The 22,200-nt window shown below is 36.4% G+C and overlaps 1 protein-coding gene across 2 annotated transcripts in view; it reads right to left on the bottom strand.

Annotated features, from left to right (window-relative positions):
* Positions 1-22,200, bottom strand: part of Ap3s1 (adaptor related protein complex 3 subunit sigma 1) — a 38,400-nt gene that overhangs the window by 7,165 nt on the left and 9,035 nt on the right. Inside the window, exons 3-6 of one of the 2 annotated variants that reach the window (XM_029559749.1) lie at positions 18,091-18,202; positions 6,125-6,196; positions 4,402-4,509; positions 1,147-1,187 (exon numbers count right to left, since the gene is read on the bottom strand). In XM_029559749.1, the coding sequence (XP_029415609.1) occupies positions 1,152-1,187; positions 4,402-4,509; positions 6,125-6,196; positions 18,091-18,202 (328 nt within the window). In that variant the 3' untranslated portion in view covers positions 1,147-1,151. The remainder of the gene's footprint in view (positions 1-1,146; positions 1,188-4,401; positions 4,510-6,124; positions 6,197-18,090; positions 18,203-22,200) is intronic. The other variant, XM_008825273.2, reaches the window with a different exon arrangement.

Below are 22,200 nucleotides of genomic sequence, written 5' to 3'. Positions count from 1 at the left end.
TGATTATAAATATATTATTATATATTGCTACTTCTTAAACCCATCAAGAGTAATAATGTAGTGTCTAAAAAGCAATACCAGATTCTCAGTAATGGTTTTCTAATTAGTAAGATAGGGCAGGTAATGTACCTTTAGTCTATGTATCTTTTTTTATCTTCCATAGAACTCAATAAATTATTTTGACCTGGAAAGTTTCAATTAGAGATTTACTATCATTTTCAATTTTTTTTTCCTGAAATAGTTTTGTACATAAAAAACTGCTCACCGTCACCATAGAACCTTTTAAATCAGTTATTCACACTGTTAATATATGATGTGGAAAAAAAAGAGCCAAAGGTGGTGGCTGGGTATAAACAAGGAAAACTGGTTTTTTAAACCAGTTTATGTAAAACATTTCCAATATTTTCCAATGGGTTTTTAAAAGACACTCAGGCTTTATCACATGCTGTCTGAATGTCAGAAGTTTTTGCTTCAGCAGAAATCCATTATATTTTGGTCAATATATTTAGTTCTATTTATAGAGCAATAATTCATGTTTAGAAGTCTGACATTATTGTTAGTCACTGTTAATATGTACCTGTAGGTCAAAACTGTGAAAGCAATTCTGTTAAGACTTTTGAACTGAAAACCATTTCATGGGGAAAGGACACTATTTAACAGTCTTCACTCACACTTCATAGGAAAAATCTCAAAAGGTTCAGCTTTTGGTTTTTAAATTTACAGCTTCCAAAACCAGCAGGTAATTTTCATGTCAGAATCCTAATGTAGAGATTTTAAAAAATACAGATATATAAATGATGCTCAAAATAAACTTTTATAAAGTGAATTGTCATTTCTACAAATGTAATTTGTCAGTTAAATGACAATGGTTTTAAAAAAAAAACAACAAAAAATTTAAAACTTTCCTTTTACAATGCAGGCAGACAAAACAGAACAAACATGACATCAATGATACACTAGTAAAATACACTAAGTCCAATAAAAAATGGAGAGGCTACAAGGAGAAACTAGAATGGAAAATAGGCTACAGGGACTATATGGGTTCATCAACACAAAGAATTTTTGAGTCTGGCCTAAATAATTAATTGCCTTTGACATCATTTTGCTTTCCCTTTGTAAAGTACATTTTCTCAAAGTCAGCAATACCTTGTCTACCTGTCCTGTCTGGGAGACTGAAAGATAAAGGTCTGTAAGAGAGAAGAATGGAAAGAGCTAGAAAGATCAGGATGTTCAGGAAAAAAGGAGGACTGACTTAAAAGTAGTGACTAAATTCAGACCCATTTAGCCATCTTAAGAATAACATAAAATACACAAATTACAAATTCTCTGCTTCCACCCCTCTACCTCCACCCCCTGGGAAGTCCTTTTATTCTTAGGCAGAGTCCTGGGTGCCCCTCAAACTTCCCCAAATTCCACCAACTTCCCAGTTTAAACCGTCCATTTCCAAGATCCCAATGTGACAGTAAACCTTTTTTTCTAACAAACCAAAACAGATAGAAATATATTGCACACATATTGTCTTTCCTCTTTTGGGATCTGGTGGATCTTTTCTCTCTGGATTAAACTGATCACTATCCTCCATCATTGGAAATGTACTACTTTTAAGTCACCATAGCTGATTCCTGACAGGCAACCCAGATAAATTTGCATTTTAAATGCCATATCTTAATTATATTCATGCTAATTTCTGAAACCTAGATGCTATTCCTAAAATACTTTGTAGGAATTTAAAAACATGATCAGTTTTCATCAATTAAAATTTTAATTAGGTCTTCCTTGGTTTTGCTTTATAATAATTTATTTATTTATTTATTTATTTGTTTGTTTGTTTGTTTGTTTATTTTGGTCTTTTTGAGACAGGGTCTCCCTGTAGGCCCAGTTGGCCTGGAATTGGCTATGTAGACCAGGCTGGCCTTGGACTCACAGAGATCTGCCTGCCTTTTTCTCCCAAGGGCTGAGACTAAAGGTGTGTGCCACCACGCCCAGCCTATTTAGCTGAAATTTAATGAGATTAATAAGTTTATACTTTGCTCTCAAATATACTGGGTTAGTCTGTAGAATTACATCTTTGTTAGATCTAAACAGATGAAGTAACTTGAAAGTGAAAAGCATATAAAGACTTTTGAACTTTTAGTGTGTTGAAAATAAAGTTGGCAGTCTTCCAAACATTTTGGAAATATAAGAAAACTGATGAAAACTGCACAGTCAGTATAATTTTAACACTGTTTTTTGAATAAGATATCACATGTTGAGGAACACATGATAAACTTAATAGGTGGTTTAATCCTCATCAGATTAAAACATACCTTCTTGTAAAGTACACACATACAGAATAAACTAACTTGCCATCAGAGAACAAATAATTGTTAAGAGACGGATGAACATTAGAAGCATTCACCAATATTCTAAACTATTTAGACAGGATTATGACTGCAAAAGGATGTTTTTGCTGCAGTAATTTTATATAACTACAACATCCCCATCATAAATGTAAATTCTGTGCTTCACTGCACTCTATAGCTAAGAAAAACTGTTTTATTAATATAGTTTTACAGGACAATCAAAAAACAAATACCTAAAATGTACTAATTATAAGTAATTCATGGCTTTAGCAAATGATCTACAAAATATACTATGTAGCAAAAGGATAAAAAGAAAGAAAAAGGAGAAGAGGAGGGACACCACTAATAGACTAGTGCCTATAATGTGAAAAACCAGTCAAGCGGTCAGTGTATTTCTACAGATTATTACACAAACAAATCACCTGTTCATTTTAGACCAATTATTGATGAACAATGTTACTGCTTGTCACTTGACATTTAAAACCTGTAATTACATAGCTTGGGGGAGCAATGCTGAAAAATCTGCATACATTTCAAGTCATCAGTTGAAGACTAAGAACGATAGTTTATAGTTCTTTTACTATACTAAATATAATATATTACAAATCTATATATTAAACAACACTGCTGTTTTCCTTGACTTAAAACAAATTTTTTCTAATAACTTATTTAATGTTTTCTTCTTTCAACAAAGACTATTTAAAAATTGATTGCAGAACATACAAGATGTACACAGTTACTTTACAGAGTCCTAAGCTTAAGCTCTTCACCACCATCACAAGTCTCTCCTTTAGGAAACCAATGGGGATGGAAAATTGAGGAAAAGCACAAGACTACTTTTACTTTAAAATATTGGAAAGTATTTTTTTTAATGTATTTTTATTTTATGTGTATGAATGTTATGCCTACATGTAAGTGCACCCATGTCATGCAGTGCCCGAGAAGGACAAAACAGGGCATCAGATCCCCTGGAACTGGAGTTACAGACAGTTGTTAGCCATTATGTGGGTGCTGGGATTTGAACCCAGGTCTTCTGCAAGAACAGTCAGTGCTCTTAACCACTGAGCCATCTCTCCAGCCCAGAAAGTGTTTTTTATAAGAAGTTTCAACTGTTTCTAACTCTTACATACTGTATTTTCTTCAATTAAGATGAGCATAAAATTGTGTCAAACTATTTAAATACCAATGAAACATTTTTCAGAACTCACCTGTTGTAAATCAATTTAGTGTATTAATTTCTCTTTTATAGTAATATTAACTTTAAACCAACCAAATATCTTTGTGTTCACTAAAAATAAAATGTTTCCCAATCTGAGTTATAACTAATAAATATACCAGTATCCTTAAACAAGTACAGCGTTGAACAAGTTATCAAGACTGCTCACCTTTCTACACTTTGTGCTATAAGAAGCAGCCATCAAAATAATACGAACTTAAATGGTCCATGTATAGAACTTGTTGCTGATCTTTCGCCTAGTTCTTGAGGTAAGAGTCACTAAAATTCTAAAGTATGGTTTTATACAACACTAAAGGGGAAATGTCATTATTCAACCACTCTGAGGTTGAATCTAACAGCACAGAGTTAGCCAAGAATAACAAAACAAATGTTTCTCTTTTACAGATGCAATAAAAATTAGGAGTCTGTGTTAATGTATAAAATATGCAAATTAGCTTGTCATTAACATTTGGGGATGATCTAGAAAAAAATTAAGGTATTGAATCTTTTTTCAATGTGTAGATTAAATACATAGTACAAAACATGACGTCCTCACAAGAAATCCACTTCCTCTCCTTCCCCTTTCCAAAAGCAGACTTTAGAACCCTGTACTGAAGGCAGCTACAACTGTGGTTAAAAAAATACATAAAGCTATTTGGTAGACTGATGATATCATGAAACTTTGGGCATACTAATAGTGCATACTCATTTTCTAAAACTGAACAGCACCCTAGTTGTACCTTAGGAGAGATACTGAAGGACAAAACAGTGAAAGCTACAAATGATGCATAGTTCATGATCATGCTCAGAGCCTCCACTAACTAGACCATTTTCCAATCTCACCTCAGATTTCTCCAGTTTATTTTGTGCATCAATTTGTGTAACAATTTCATTCATGTTGGTCTCCAATACCATTCCCCCCATCACCATTTCTGCAAGAATATTATGAACCTAAAGGAAAAAACAATACAAATACAGAAAAGTCACTACAAAAAGTTTCATGATTTATGTAACGATTGCTTTAAAATCTGATGAAATAATTTGGAGGGCTCATACCCCACTTTCACCACTACTGTGAAGTTTCAGACAATTAGAAACCTGAGTCTTAAATTTAATAATCTGAAAACAGAAATAACAGTCCTTCTCCATGGGATTACTGAAAGCACTGAATGAGACAGTCTATGGACACACTCAAAGCAAAGTAAGTGATAAACATTAACTACAGCAATCTTCCTTATCTGTGGTTTCACTTTCTGGTGGTTTCAGTTACAAGCAGTCAATTTTGGTTTAAATATTAAGTAGAAAATCACAGAAATAAACAATTTCACTCCATTCTGCCCAGACTGCCAATCGTCCCCTACTGCAGGTGTTACCTACACTGTATATGTTGCCCCATTCAGCAGCATCATGACTGAATGATCCATGATGACCAAAGTGGATGTTCCTCTGACACAACATCAAGTTAAAGTGCCACATCATGATGCTTACATCTGATTGGGCTGGCAAGATGGCTCAGCAGGTAGAGGGGCTTTCTGCCAAACCCCACAACATGAGCTTCATTCTTGGGCCATCTCACTGGCCCCATCAGATGTATTTATTATAAGAAATTTCAGTAGTTTATAAAAACACATAGAACATTTCTGGGTAAAAGCACTACTAAGGTACTTAGAGTAAAAGAAAATTCGTAAGCCAGGCATGGTAGCCAAACTTGACAACCTGAGCTCCATTCCTAGAACCTGCATGATGGAAGGAGGAAACCAATTTCCAAAGGCCTTCTGACCTTCATATGCACACCATAGCACATGCACACAAGGGCAACAGGGCACATGCATGTGTGCACACACACACACATCCCCCATCTCTCCAGCCCTGTGTTATAATTGAAAATAAACAGATCAAGAACTGAAGCACAGCCTGAAGGGACGGCTCAATGGTTAGAATACCGGACTGTTGCTACTGCTACTGAGAACCCAGGTTCAAGTCAATTCCCAGCACCCACATGGTGGCTAACAGCCATCTGTAACTCCAATTCCAAGGGATCCGATGCCCTTCTGACCTCTGCACAACATGGGTACACTAATATACACACAGACGATACACTCATACACATAAAATAAAAAATAATAAGTAAAATATTTTAAAGAGTAAAGTCTCTGAAATAATGTATGAATACTGATTCTACCCTTTATTAGCTGTATGTCATCACCTGAGCTGTTACCTTAACTGCAAAACAGATCTAGAAATAGTACAGTATTTATAAAGTTTTTTAGGTACTTCATACAGTACCTAAACAACCCATGTAAGTGCTCTGCACAGTAAATATTAGGGCTCTACTTTGCTATCCTTTTTCTATACCCTGCTCTCTACTCCAAAAGTGGTACTGAACAGTTCTGAGAAGGAAGCTCAGGCAACAGCTGCAAACACTCCAGCCCACAGAGCTGTTTTCACCCCTTCTAGGCTAAAGGGATTTAAGAGAATCTCTACTTGCAAATGCAATTTTACTCTGACAAATACAATGCTTTCCTAAATAAAACATTTAAAATATTTGACAGTTTAGACATGGTACCTTGTCTACATGGAATATTAAATCCAGTTCACAGACATTTTCAAAACATTTGTCTAATGTTTCCACAAATACCTATGAAAGAAAAAAACATTTTTGCAACATATGTAAGTGCATTCAAATTTATTATCTACATAACAGGCAATTAAAGTTCTCATTCCTAGTCTTACAACATCCTTCTGAAAACTAAAAACTATAATCAATACAAAAATATTTATCAAACTACATTTGGGTACAAAAGTATATAAAACAAACTTTTATGAAAATTACTAGAATCAGAAAGTACCAGCACCATTACTTATAATTTAAAAAAAAACACTTAAAAATGCTCAAATAAGCTCCTTTAGGAAAGGATTTGGGAAAAAGCTATTAGGTACAGTTATCGAGATAACATCCAATGTAGCCAGAAAAATTTAATCAGCAAATTAATACAAAAGACCATTAACCATTACTTATAGAAAGAGCAAGACCCCATAATCAGTTTTACCTGGGTTCAAACTCTGCTTTGAAAAACCTGTATGGTTTTGTGTAGGACTCCTCTCAGTTTTTGTGGTTTCAAACCCTGTATAATACCCCCAAATGACCTATTATCAGGACTAGCCTTTGGCTAGCTCTCAAGAACTAAGTTCTGACTTTTCTGGAATGTTCTGTCTGATTATAAGTCCATTAGGTCTTGGGCCTTACCATATCAATCTGAGCAATCTGTGTTAATAATGTGATTTATGTTCAACAACTGCTTTTTTTTCCTCTGGGGGTCCTCAGCTTATATAACAAAGGTCAGTGACACAGGAACTATATACTTACATGACTGACCTCTAACAAAAATCCTGGACACCTAAGTTAAGATGAACTTCCCCGGATTAAAAACGATTGCATCCTGGGGGAGTTGCGTGTGTTTTAGGTGTCTCCAATGGGAAGGGACCTGGGAGCTCACAATTTGTTCCCTCCATACACACTGTCTCACTATGTGTCTTTGCTGATTTAACTCTGTATTTCACAATAACAAATCATAACCACAAGAATATGGCAAATCTGAGTCCTGTTAAGCTGAGTAAATCATCTTAAATTTCATCCTGCAGAGTTTCACTGACTACTGTACATCAATTCTATTCCCACTAATTCTCTTGGTAGCCTTTACAGAACAGAACAGTAGCCACACCATTTATCCTGCATACTTTGCAATATTAAGAAAAGGGAACAGCTATAAATATTACTAAAATAGTATGCAATGTTATTATAAGACAATAACACCTTAGGAAAACAAAGGTAAACCAGAAATATCCAGGGAAACTAAAGCCTATGGCTGCCCTATTCACAGGTGATTCTATGGGACAAAAAGTAAAATCTGAACAGTGGTCTTCTTGCTGTTACTGCTCCAACCTCAGTTTACCCAGATCCAATCCATATTATGATGCTCCTTACAGAAAAGACAGTATTTTATTTCTGCCAAGAGGACTACTATCTCCTTTTCCACCATCATCTTCTGTCCATAAAATATTTGCTCATTCTTTAAAATTCAGTTTAAACATAACTTCCTTTAATTCCACTTCCCCTCATCTTTTGTTGAATGTGGGCAAGAGAGAAAGAGAGAGAGAGAGAACTGTGTGTGTGTGCGTGTATATGTATTTATTTACAAATATTATTATGACTTGCCTTTCACCCTCCTAATAGTATTCAAAAAGGTTTTAAAATCTGGAGTCTAATTTTTCTGCTTTATTCTTTAAGCTAATTTTGGGGGCTCAAGTTAAGAAATCAACACCTACAACAAGGTCAGAAAAACATTCTCCTAGAAGAAAACAAAAATATTATTTTCCATGTTTATACCAAATCTATCTGGAACTTATTTTTTGTGTTTTCCTTAGTTCCAAATTATTATTAGAATTACTAATTAGAACAAAGTTATGTCAAGATTTTACTAGCATATGATACTTATTTTGATTATCTGTTACATGTTTTAAATTATTTATTTATTTTTTAGTCTTTTTGAGCCAGGATCTCCCTATAGCCCCAGCTGACCTGGATCACACTAAGTAGATCAGGATGGCCTGGTCCCACAGAGATCTACCTGCCTCTGCCTCCCAAATGCTGGGATTAAAGATGTGTACCACCTTTTAATTTTATGTGTATGAGTGTATTGCCAGCATGTGTGTAAGTGCACCAGTGTCATGCAATGCCCATGGAGGTCAGAAGAGAGCGTCAGATCCCCCGGAACTGGACTTTGGACAGTTGTTAGCCAAGTGGGTGCTGGGAATTGAACCCAGTTCCTCTGGAAGAGAAGCCACTGCTCTTAACTGCTGAGCCATCCTCTCCAGCCCCCAGTTCTACAGTTTTAATTACCTTATATACTGTAGTCACCTTGCTTTAAATAAAAAAATAATAATTCTGATAAAGACACTATCTAAATAGCTCCCCTTCTCTTAGGTGTATTTATAAAAACTGACAGAATGTACAGATTATTTTGGGCAAAAAAGACAAAAGTTCCCGAGAGCATTAAGTGTGCCACTGGTGGACTACCTGGAGTGGCATAAAACCAGCCTGCGTGCATAGGCAATACGGTATAATGAAAACTAGGCTTTGAAACCACTAACACTTCAAATTTCTGCTCTGCTGCTCACCCAGATTTATAGCCTTCAACATCATTTAACTTCTTTCTAGCCCCAGAACTGTAAAATGATGGTAAAACTACCCACCCTTCAGATTTAGTTAAACCATTTAACTGGAATACTCAGCACAGTTCCTAAAACCCAGCTAACAAATGACAGCCAATATTGTGTACCAGGTGTCATTTTACAAACACAAGATAATTGTAAAGTTAAGACAGTAACAGAAAAATCTAATTCTGCTGGTAAACACTGATATAAGAGCAAGATACTGCATGCTCCAGCTACTAAAGTTATGATTTTCTGGTTAACTTAAAAAAAAAAAAAAAAACAACCCACAGCTCATATTTAAATCAGAGTATCAGCTCTGAAAACCTTGAGCAATGAAGAAACAAAGACATACCCTGCAGCAAAATGTCCTAACAACGTGATCTTAGTTTGTGAAAACAATTCTTAGGTTTAAGGCATCCCAACACTAAGTTTGGTTGAAAAAAAAAAAAATCAAACCCTCTTTAAAAAAAAAAAAAATCTGTTAATTTCTTTTTCATTCAGCAAAATAATTAGAAATCTAGAGCCCCCAAGCTGGATACAGATTGATCTCATGGAGATTGGTACAAAACAATCTGCAAATGTACAGGGAAAATGTTTTTTAATTAAAGGACCTTGGGGGGGGTCTAACATGGATCACAAAGAATATTAAAAGTCCTCTCCTATTATAGTTTCTCCAGAATAAGTTTTTAAAGTCAAGAACTAAAAATGAGATGGTAAATAGCACCCTCTTGTGTTTAAGTTTAGAGCCAATTTCAATATAAGTGACAAAAATAAAAAATCAAAGGTTCAATCTCTCGCTTTAAGGAATTCAAAGGCTAGTGAACAGAAATTACTTTTGCTGAACGATTCCTATTTTAAGTTCACTTTAGAAAAATACCAAATTAGGGGCTGAGGAGATGGCTCAGCAGTTAAGAGCACTGGCTGTTCTTCCAGAAGACACAGATTCAGTTCCCAGCACCCACATAAGCAGCTAACAACTATCTGTTAATTCTACTTCCAATGGATCTGATGCCCTCTTCTGACCTCCACGGGCATTGCACACATGGTTGCACTTACATAAATGCAGGTAAAAAACTCGTAAAATACCAAATTAATATTCAAAAAGTATAATGAAAGACAATCAGAAAACTGTCACATCTCCATATAAACAGGGTACTATTTTCATTCTTTTTAAAATTTACTTTATTATTTTTAACTCTCTGTGTGTGTGTGTGTGTGTGTGTGTGTGTGTGTGTTCCCATGGAGGTCATAGGCTTTGTGTCCTTCCTGGATCTGGAGTTACAGGTAGCTGTGAGCCACCTGATGTGGGTGCTGGAATTGAACTCAAGTCCTCTGGAAGAGCAGTATGTGTGCTCTTAACTGCTGAGCCATCTCTCCAGTCCCCCCCAACCCCCATTTTCCTTAAGAGAACTTCTGTGTGTTTCATCTTGAATCAAAAATCTAAAAGTCTAGGATACAAAGGATAACAAAAATCTTTTATGAGCCAGCTTACTATTAAGAAATCCAAAAGACTCTCCATTACCTAACAATGAAGGGATGTCCTGAGAAATGTTATTAGGTGAGCCATCATTATGCAAACATCACATAATGTACCTATACAACCTAAATGTATAGCCTACTACACACTTAGGCTGCATTATATATAGAAACAGTATCGAATACTAGGCCTGGTGTCCCAGTGAATGAAACAGAAGATGAGGGGGCTGAGGACATAGCTCAGTTGGGAGAGAGCTTGCTCAGCATGCATGAAACCCTGGATCTGATCTCTAGCACTGGATAAACTGGGTGTGGTGGTATACCCCTAAAGCCCCAGCATTGAGGAGACAGAAACAAGATGATCAGAAGGTCAGGGTTATTCCTGACTATATAGGGAATTCAAGGCTAGCCTGGGATACATGAGACCAGTTAAAAAAGAAAGAAAAAAAAAAGTCCAGTAAGATTAAATTAAGCAAAAGAGAAAATGATGCATTAAGAGACATGCTAGAAGTACTAAATGTATGAGCCTGCTACTGATATAGCACAGCACATAGCTTTAAATTAAGCTCTTAAAAAATAAATATAAGAATACACTATAGCAACAAAAAAGTACAGTATGGTGTATGGTATGTATAGTAAATGCACATCACTTCTGGTCTTAGCTTTAATTGTCAACTTGACATAGTCTAGTCATCTAATAATGGGCTCTCAAGAGCAGAACTGCCTAGATCAGAATGGCCTGTGGGCATGTCTGTGGGGGATTGTCTGGACTGTTAATTGATGTGGGCAGCATCATTTTCTAGGAAGGTGCTACTGGGCTGCTTAAGAAAGGTAGCTAAGCATGAGTCAGTGAGCGAGCCAGCAAGCAGCATCCCCCCCAGTTTCTGCTTCATATTCCTGCTTGAATTCCTGCCCTGACTTCCCTCAGTGATGGACTATAATCTGTAAGATAAAATTAACCCTTTCCTCCCACAAAGTTCTTTTGGTCTGAATGGTTTAGCAGCAGAGAGAAAACTAGAACACTTAACTATACTGAGTAGTATATTCACCACTGTGTTCATTATAGATGGGTTGTGCAGTAGGCTTGTTTACAGCAGTATCACCACAAACAAGGTAAGAGTTAGAGCTTTGATTTAGGAAATTTTCAGGTCTATTATGACATGACATTCATACACACAGTTCTTAAAATGCTGTTATGTGGCACCTGAATGCACTTAAGAAAACAAGGTTAGCTTGTCTGTACTCAAAATCCAGCTTTGCCTTCAACTCAAGAGATCTGCAGCAAGTTACCATCCAGCTTCAGTCTCTTCATCTAGGCATAAATAATAGTAATTACATTGTAAAGCTGTTATAGTAATAAAATGTGTAACTATCAAGTGATTAAAACAGTATCTCAATACAAAGCACTCCATGTATCTTAGCTACTATTAAAACAGTATACAGACTGTTATTAGCTGTTATGTGGGTGCTGAGAACCAAACCTAAGTCCTCTGCATAGCAGCCAGTGCTCTTAACCATTGGGCCATCTGTCAGCACCTAGATACTTATTTTTAATTGTGTATGTGTGTGAATATGAGTACAATGCCCACAAAGGTCAGAAGAGGGCACAAGCTGGAGTTACAGGTAATTGTAGGCAGCTTGATGTGAGTGCTGGAAACATAACTCTAGTCCCCTCCAAGAGCAGTACACAGTCTTAACTGCTGAACCATCTCTCCAGCCCCAAGTCTACTTTTCATCACATAAATGTGTCACCTTGTTAAATGCATCCCAATCCATTATACAACATATAAGGGAAAAGATGTATGTTTCTAAAACTGAGAAAAAGGAATTATCAATTTTGGTTTGTATACTAATTAAGCAAACCTTTATATTTCTTTCTTATAAATATAATGCTTTAATGAAAATGTTAATTAAAAAGTCATACACATCATATAATATGCCTTTCCAATGTTCATACCTACTTGGTATTATTAGCCCCATTTTGTAGATGTGGAAAATTAAAGTTGACAGCATGCTGCTTTTAATTCACTGATTTTCCAAACAATCTCATGAGACCTATAAGCAGCATGTTTGAAACAAGACACTTTACGGCAAATTCCAGGTCTATAAAGAGCAAATAATTCAATCACTCGTATGCTGACTTAGCACAGCACCTACAAATAGTAAAATAATCTCACAAAAGCTAGTCTAACAGTATTGTAATAATGACCAATATTACACATGAAACTTTAAGTTAAACACATGGTTAAGTTCTTTCTAACCCTAAGAAAGGTTTAGCTGTTAGTTCTGAATTTTATTATAAACAAACCAGATCAAGATCAATGCTGTGATAACTGTGACATGTAGTACACAAAACCAAAGTAATTTGGAATTTTCCATTATCAGTGTGGCATAATGCTCTGAGGATAAATAACTGCTTATAAATAACTGAAACAACCCAGCATTAATATTTAATGAACCTTTATTCTTACTGTGTAAATATTTTAACATTTCCAATGTAGACACGCCACAACAGAAAACACTCTTCTAAAAAGCTAGCTATTAAATTTGCTCAGTCAGCACACCTATCCTAGTTTGCTCTCTGTCCCTGTGATAAATACCATAACCGAACTACGGGAGGAAAAGGGTTTATTTCATCTCACAACTCCCAGGTTGTATCCATCACTGAGTGAAACCAGGTAGGGAGCTCAAGACAGGTGCCTGGAGGCAGGAACTGAAGCAGAGACCATAAGGAATGCTGCTTACTGGCTTGCTTCCCCTGGCCTACTCAGTTACTTTTCTTATACAGCCCAGGCCCACCTGCCCAGGGGTGGCACCACCCAAAATGGGCTGGGCCTTCCTACATCAACCAGCAAACAAAAAAATGTCCCCACAGGTCAATCTGAAGGAGAAAATGCCTCAGTTGAGGTTCCCTCTTCCCAGATGTGTCTTTGAGAAATTGCAAAAACTAACCAGCACAACACCAAAATAGTACAGTATCAGGATTACAAAACGATTTTATTAAACTTTGAGAAATTTTTAAAAAACATGTAAGTAGAGCTATTATTCAACTGAGTGATATATAAGCATAAATTCCACACAGAATTAAAATGCTTCTTTCAGATTTTATACAACATGTAAAGTCAAATTTGGGAACACATTCATACTTCAAATACTGAATCTCTGTATCAAATGTGTATTTCCAATTACTTGAATAGTATCCTTTTAAACACTTAAAATATCAAAATTATAAGCACGTTTACTAAGACATAAGCTAATTTTTTTCTTTTTCCTGTCCCTTGCTTTTGTTCCTCAACTGACCCAGGACACCTTCCTTTCCTCCAAAGCAAACATCACAGATGGAGCAACAACAGAGCTCCTTCAAGTGGGTCTGCTGGTGGAGGGAGGAGCAGCACGCTGGTGTTCTTCTTGATTCTCTTCCAAGAGGTTTTGACCTTGACTCTTGTTGGTTTCTAATTTTCCACTTTTATTGCCACTTTTTTTTAATCCTATTAGAGTTACATTTTCACAACCAGAAGATGAACAAAACAAGAAAATCAGTTATAAATAAGCTCTAAAGAGCTGTCTAACGAAACAGAAGCAAAGCAATGAGCTACTCAGTTCATCTTTGTTCATTCACTCAACCAATGTTTTTCTGTTTTGTTTTTGAGTTAGGGTCTCACTGTATACTCCAGGTTGGCCTTGAACTCACAGAGATCTCCTGGCTTTAACCCCAAGTGTTTGGGATTAAAGGTGTGTGCCATCACACACAGTTTAACCAAGTACTCCCACTTAAGCAACTAACGAACTGTCAACGGGAAAAACACCAATTACTGAACTTCCAGCACAGCAGTAACAGACTTACTTACCTATTAGATAAACTACAGAACTTTTCATTTTTTCTAACATAGTAGGTCAGCATGTCAGCATGCCATAACATCAAAGGTCCTGTAAAAATAGCTCTAGCCTTTTTTAAAAATTAGGATTTATTTTTATTTGAGTATGTATGGTTGTCTGTTGAAAAGGCTAGTAGAGAATGTCAGAACTGCTAAAGCTGGAGTTATAGGTGATTGTAAGTCATTAGATATGGGTGCTGGGAACTGGACGCTGGTCTTCTAGAACAGTGGTGTGCTGGATAGCTTTAATGTCAACTTGACTCACCTGGGTTGAGGGAGCCTCAACTGGGAAATTGCCTTCATTGGACTGGCCTATGGCCATATCCATGGGGCATCTTCTTGATTGTTGAGTGATGTAGGTGGTGCCACCCCTGGGAAGGTGGGGCTGTGTTGTATAAGAAAGCAGGCTGAGCAGGGGCCAGGGGAGCAAGTCAGTAAGCAGTGATCCTCCATGGCCTGTGCTCTAGCTCCTGCCTCCAGGTTCCTGCCCTGGGTTCCTACCTTGGGCTCCCTGATGAACTGTGACCTGGGAGATGTAAGACAAATAAACCCTTTCCTCCCCAAGTTAGTAGTGGTCAGAGTGTTTTATCATAGCAATGAAGAAACAAACTAAAACAAGCAGCAAGCACTCTTAACCACTGAACTATCTCTCCAGCCCCTGTAGCCTAATTTTAAATGAGAAAAATGATACAATTTTCCAGAAACTCTTTTCTACATGTTATCTAATATCAAAACAATTTATCAGATGGAGCATGTAAGGGTCATGCTTAGCAATGTAAGGCCCTGGGTTTAATCACTCACACAAGGACAAAATAAAAAAATCAAACCCCACCACTATAAAAGTTACTAATGGTTGAGCACTAAAGCAAAAAAAATGGTAAACACCGAGGACAGTTTTCATTTTCCATAAGCACAAGACAGAATTTACTTCAGATATGATGTCCAATATTCGTTCTTTGACAGTTCCTCATCTAACTAATTTTTGAGACATAACATTACTATGAGCCATAACATCAACAATCACAGCACATGAGTACAAAATATTTCTGACTTACCTCTAAGAAAATCCACATGCGTCTTTGTCAATCTAAATTGTATTTATTTTCAATAAAGCAGACTGAATTTTAAATAAACTTTCTACTGTTTTAGGTCTACTAACTCTACTGGATGGCAAATTCAGGTAAGAACAAAACAGGGCTTTGTAAAGCAGGACATGTCAACCATTCTCTTCAGATATAGACAACACAGAAACAGGAAACTCACTGCTATTTTTTTTTTAGTATACATTTTTTGGGGGGCTGGAGAGATGGCTCAGCAGTTAAGAACACTGTCTGCTCTAGCAGAGGGCCCAGGTTCAGTTCCCAGCAACCACATGGTAGCTAACAACCATCTGTTAACTCTAGCTACAAGGGGATCCGATGCCCTCTTCTGACCTCCGTGGGCATTGCATGACAAAGGTGCACTTACATACAGTCTGAGCAACATACTCATACACACAAAATAGAAATAAATAAAATATTTTTAATACACATTTTTTATTCTGAGAATTTCACACAAGTACTGTATTCACAGTATTCCCATAGCTCTCTTCCCAACTCCTCCTACCCCAACTCCCTCTCAATTCTGTGACTCCTTTCATTATTATCTACACACAAACACTTCACTGACTATATTTAACATATTAAATTTCTTTCTATAGAAATATAAAGTTTTAGAATAAAACTATAATAGATTATCCCTCATATGGAATAAATAAATGCAACAGAGAACAAAGAAGACAATCCAATATATAATCCTATTCAATCCTTAACTGTTACCAAGTCATACAGAAGCAAAAATTATCTCCTCTTTCTTTTCCAGAAAAGCTTTTGGAAAAACAAAGCTGCTTCTCAAGTCCCCTCAGGAGTGAAATGAACACATAGCCAATAAAACCTTGAGTTGTATTCACCTCAAGCTCAAAATTTCTTTGAAGTCTCTGCTTAGAGGTTTAAATATCATTTTTAATTTATAGTCTATCCTACATGTTTAGTCTAAAATTATCACTTCCTCACCACCACTAATGGAGGAAGAAAGCAAAAGAGGGGAAGAGAGGACAGATACACTGAGAATATTTATGATTATTTTGTGGTTTCATGTAACCGATAACTGCCAACTACTCAAAACCCAGTTTAAGAAGTACATATTGAGGCTGGAGAGATGGCTCAGTGGTTAAGAGCATGGACTGCTCTTGCAGAGGACCCAGGTTCGATTTCCAGCACCCACATGGCAGCTACGAACCATCCTTAACTCCAGTTCCAGGGGAGTCCAAAGCCCTCTTCTGACCTCCAAGGCACTGCACGACACAGGTACACTCATATACATGCAGGCAATATACTCATACACATAAAATAAAAATAATAAATTAAATATGAAAAAAATAGAAGAAGTACATAGTTGCCAGGCATGCATGCCTTTGATCCCAGCACTTGGGAGGCAGAGGCAGGTGGATCCTTTTGAGTTCAAGGCCAGCCTGGTCTACTAGTGAGTTCTAGGCCAGCTGGGGCTACAGGGAGACCCTACCTCAAAAAAACTCCCAAAAAAAGAATTACAGATTTAAGAGGCTGGAGAAGAGATGGCTCAGCAGTTAATACATTCAATGCTTTTGCAGAGAACCTAGGTTTGGTTCCCAGCACCCACATGATGGCTAACAACTGTCCTTAACTCCATCCAGTTCCAGGGAACCCTATTCTGGTCTCTGTACAACATGAGTGCATTTACATACATGTAGGCAAAACATTCATTTAAGAAATAAAAATATTTTTATAAGCACTTTAGCCCATCTTTTAATTGGGTTGCTTCTTGTCTTGATTCTCTGTTTTTTGAGTTCGTTATATATTCTGGTTATAAGGAGAATTACAAATTTAAGCATAAAGTAGTGTATTAACAACTCCATTTATCACTTAGTGTTGGATAGGTATGTCCTCAAAAAAAAAAACTAGCAACAGCTGGATGTCTGTCTGAACCCTAAGAGACTCCACAGAAACGGAGGGACAGTCAACCCGACTACCCAGTCAGTCAGCTTCAATTGCATGAGGGGAAGGGTCTAAGGACAGACAAGGAGGAAGTCAAGGAAGGGGAGAGAGGCATTCCGCCATCTTGGGCCGGCAGAGCAGCAGCAGCGGCTCAGCTGAGATGTAGAGAAAGAAACCCCATGGCTGCATGCCTTTGTAAGTAACTCCCTCCTGAAAAAAGCCAAGGGTGCATGCCTTTCTAAGTAGTACCCCTCTCAGTCATCATAAACTCTGTAAGGAAACCTGAATACAGTGTGTCAGTTTTATTGGTCATAAGGACAGTGTGGGGACAGAAGGTTGCAGCCACCTCACAGAGGGCCTGGGAACAGAGAGCATGTGCAGTGCAGGCCTCCTAGAAGTAAATTTGACTTTACCCTTCTATGTGTACCTTATTAACAATTTTTAATATCTAAAGCTTTAGTCTCACCACTTCTAAATATTTCTAAGCGTAGTCACTCAGAATTTATTAAGTTTTCTGAATGGTAATTTCCCATTTATTCTATAACACTAAACTCAAGGCAATCTTCCTTCCTGATGACTTAAAAAATGTGACTTATTTGACAAAGAAAACTTCTTTTTACATGTTGCTTTCTCCAGATTACAATGTACTGATACTCATCTGTTTTTCCACTCTCCAGAAAGGAAAACATAAATTCAGTGTATTCCCTTGCTAATCTTAACCCAATATAATTGTTTGTTACAATCACTTTTTTTTTAATGCTTTGCCTGGTCTACATGGTGAGTTCCAGGCCAGCTGGGGCTACAGGGAGACCCTGTCTCAAAAAGACCAAAAAAAAAGGGGGGGGGACATTTAAATCTTATCAAACAAAATATCATTTTAGAAATTTTAATCATATAAGTTTTTAAAAACATAATTGCAAATCTTGTTGAAAACTAAGATGCAACTCTTAACTTACTTGAATTAGATCTAAAATGCCAAGTTCACTTTCTGAGGAGTCCACACAGAAGACAAAATAGAGCGTTGCATAATGCCTATAAATCAGTTTGTTGTCAGATCCTCCAATTAATCTAAATGACAAAACAAAATTAATTAAAATTGCACAGAAAACAAAACGTGAAACATTTCATTAGCTCAAGCAACATGGCATTTGTTTAAATAAAACCTTTTATAAAACAAAAGGTAGCATTTAATGGCATAGCATTCAAATGAACTTATTACAGAAACTAAATTAAGACAGCTGCTTTCTTCAGACATGTCGAGAAAAGAAGCCAGTCCTTAATTTTGGTTAGTTTATTCATTAAATGATAACACTGAGTAAGTACTGTGTGTCAAGCACTGCTAGTGAGTAAAGAGACAAACAAGAAGGTCACTAGGTAGGTGAAGGTGTCACACCGAGAACCAAAACAGGTCCATGTGATATCCTTGGATTTACCACTTCAGACTGGCTACTGAGGAAGAGTAACATTTAAGCTAAAATCTAATGACAGGAGCTAGCCATGAAAAATGCAGAGAACAGCATTTCAGGGTAAGATAACAATGGCTAAAAAGGGTCATTTCATCAAGACAAAGTACAAACTTTCAAGGAAGAAAGATAAGGCCAGTAGAATAGATTAGTAAGCAATGAGTTCAAAGAAAGAGGTAGGAATTTGATCACAGGACATGTGTAAGTGCTTACAAGATTTAACTCCATAGGCCACAGTAAGACAGACAGCTTAAGAATGATTATCAACTAGAAAAAAAACAGAATAATATTTCTTAAGTTTTAAATAGATTTACCATCAAGATCTTCTCCAAAAACATTGTTCTGAAGTATAAATGCAAGAAAACTGGGCTAATGAATACAAAATTTTTTCATCAGACACTTTATTCATACTGATTGAAATTGAGCATTTTAAAAATAATAATTTAGGAATTGTACCAGACCTATTTCCCCAAATATAATTTAGCCGTATCAAAGTCAAGCTTACAATAACAAATTCACCTTCTCACAAAACAATCTCCACACCAGCATAATTTAAAACCAAGGCTATATATAATCAAAACGAACTGAACATTCAAAAACAATATAGGGTATGGCATTTATTTTATTCAGTAAATATAACACTAAACTTATAAATTCTATTCTTACAGCTACTCTAAGTATATACTATGTCTGTGTCTACTGAGAATGAGAACAGAAATGACCTTTGGAAAGGATGAAGAATTCCCATTATGCTAGATACTTTTCCAGGAAAGGATTTTTTTTTATATAAAAATATTTTAATTTAAAAATTCATATGTATACTTTAAACATTCTGATATTATGATTATGACTACACTTATAATTCTTCCCTTAAAGGACAAAAGGAGCAAAACCAGCAGATTCTACTTCATCTGCAATCAGCAATTTCATATTGGGTTTTTTTGTTTTTTTTTGTTTTTTTGTTTTTTTGGTTTGCTCTGAAAGAAGACCAGGTTTCTGAAACCCATGTTAGAGTGGTCATTAATACTAACAAACTGACAATCTGCATGGCAAGCATATACTTTGCTATGAAAACATAATTTCATCTTTAAGCTAGTCTAATACTGATACAAACTCTTGTATAGAAGAGGACAAGAAACTCTAACAGCTCAGAAACTTGGAAATCTCAATTTTTAGGTTTTCTTAAACCTAATACTTACTTCATTTTGGAGGAGAAGACTGAGTTCCAAGAATCTGAGTTCTTGGAAACAAGCTCACTAGGCTGAAAACCAGGACTAGGCTGGATATTAGCCTCATCTCTAGTGCAATACTGGCTCTCTATATTTTATAAGGTTAGAAAACAATCACAATTTCAAGTTACAATCTCTAGTCAAAGAGTACCCTACTTAAATCAGTCTGGGTCTCACAGAGCTACTATGTATAATGCACTATGCCAGGAGAGAGGTTGCCTGTGATATAAGGTAAGAAGGTAAGAGGAAGTGAGTTACAGCAAAGACAACTAAGCTCCTACAGAAGTTTAAGAGAATTAAATACAAGCAAAACTTAAAAACAGAAGCAAAATGTACAAATTCTAAGTATGCAATATATATTTAAGTACAGCATGATATAACCTTTCTAAAATTTTTATTTATTTTTATTCTGTGTGCTTTGCCTGCATGCATGTATGTGTGCAATGCCTGCTGAGCTCAGAAGAGGGCATTGGATCTCCTGGAACTGGAGTTACTGGTGGTTGTTAGCTGCCATATGGGTGCTAGGAACTGAACCCAAGTCCTCTGCAAGAGCAGCCAGTGCTCTTAACTACTGGGCCATCTTTCCAGTACCAATATAACCTTTTAAAAATGCAAGTAAACTTTCCACATGACAAGAAATTACTTATGGTCAGATGAAAATGAATTCTGTTATTCCAACTATTTTCTTGCAATATGTATCATATTAAAATACAGAAAATTCCAGTTTTCTCTCATTAATCTAATTATTCATGAGATTTGACTAATGTCTACTTTGAAATCTCAATGAGGAAATACCTTATTAAATGTATAAATTACATAATTAGGGGAGGAAATATTTAATGAAAACATTTGAAAGCAAATTGGTTTCAATAAAATCCACCAATTTAAAAGTATTTTCTTAGTGCTGGGGATGTAGATTAGCAGTAAGGCCCTTGTCTCGCATGTTTGCAGTGTTTGCTCCCCAACACTGCAATAGAAGAAAAGAAAAAAAACAGAGAGAAGTATTTACAATACTTGGATATTCTGCAAGCTAACTACAAGGCTTTTCTTTTTAATTAAAAAAACTCTAGTAGCTGAATTCTAATCTGTACTAGGGATGGATGAACGGATGCACAGATGAAGAAATACATTTCAAAACCAGACTTTAGCTTTGTTTATAATAAAAAAAAAATTTGAATTTTTCTGAGCATCTACCCCAAGGAATATATACCTGTTAAAAAGAATGAGGTTGCTCTAGGCCATTTTAAAATTTTTATTACATTTGTTTATTTGTACATTTGTGTGTGTGTGTGTGTGTGTGTGTGTGTGTGTGTGTGTATGTGTGTCAGAGGACAATTTGCAAGAGTCAGTTCTCTCTACCACATGGGTCCCAGGGATCAAACTCAGGTTATCCACCTGGTGGCCAGTGCCTTTACTCTCAGAGCTCTCTCTTCAGATATGTTTACAGGCAAAGCTTTTCAAAATATTAAGCAGAAATGAGCAACATACCAATAAACACAAAATATGATTTTGTCAGTAAAATATTTTAAGCTTACACTTTTATCTGTCAGTAAAAATAAAATAAATTTTTTAGAAGGATACTCATGAAACCAGGAGAAGGACTAAGGTCAAAAGAGGAAGAGTCATTTAACATTCCATATTTTCTTTTAATAATTGAATTTTACTAGATGAATATTAGCTTTATATAAAAATATAAATGCCTATACCAGGCATGGTGCCACATACCTTTAATCCCAGCACTTGGGTGGCAGAGGCAGGTGGACCTTGAGAGTTTGGGGTCAGCCTGGTCTACATAGCAAGTTCCAGGCCAGATAGGGCTACAGGGAGACCCTGTCTCAAAGAGACAACCCCCCCCCCGAAAAAAAACCCAAAAAACCCTGTAAAATCTTAAGAAGGGAACTGGAGAGATTGCTCAGTGGTTAAGAGCACTGGCTGTTCTTACAGAAGGCCCAGGTTCAGTTCCCAGCACCCACATGATGGCTAAAAACCATCTGTAACTCCAGTTCCAGGGGATCTGGAACTGCCTTTTTCTGAACTCCACGGGCACTGCATGGCATGGGTGCACTTATACACAAGCAGGCATAACACTTATACACATAAAATTAAAAAAAATTTTAAATAAATCTTAGATTGCATATCTTTAAAAAATGCTGTAACTAGCAGTAGTGGTGCATGCCTTTAATCCCAGCACTTGGGAGGCAGAGGCAGGTAGATCTCTGTGAGTTCAAGGTCAGCCTGGTCTACATAGTGAGTAACAGGCCAGCTAGGGCTACATGGAGACCCCATCTCAGGAAAAAAAAAAAAGTTATAACTCATATTGGTAGCAGTTAATTTACCTAATTCAAGTAATCATAATGTGGAATTTTCATAAGCT

Source organism: Nannospalax galili, unplaced genomic scaffold, assembly GCF_000622305.1.
Source record: "Nannospalax galili isolate Female #2095 unplaced genomic scaffold, S.galili_v1.0 scaffold128, whole genome shotgun sequence".
NCBI lineage: Eukaryota > Metazoa > Chordata > Mammalia > Rodentia > Spalacidae > Nannospalax > Nannospalax galili.
This window is presented reverse-complemented; position numbering and strand designations above follow the sequence as displayed.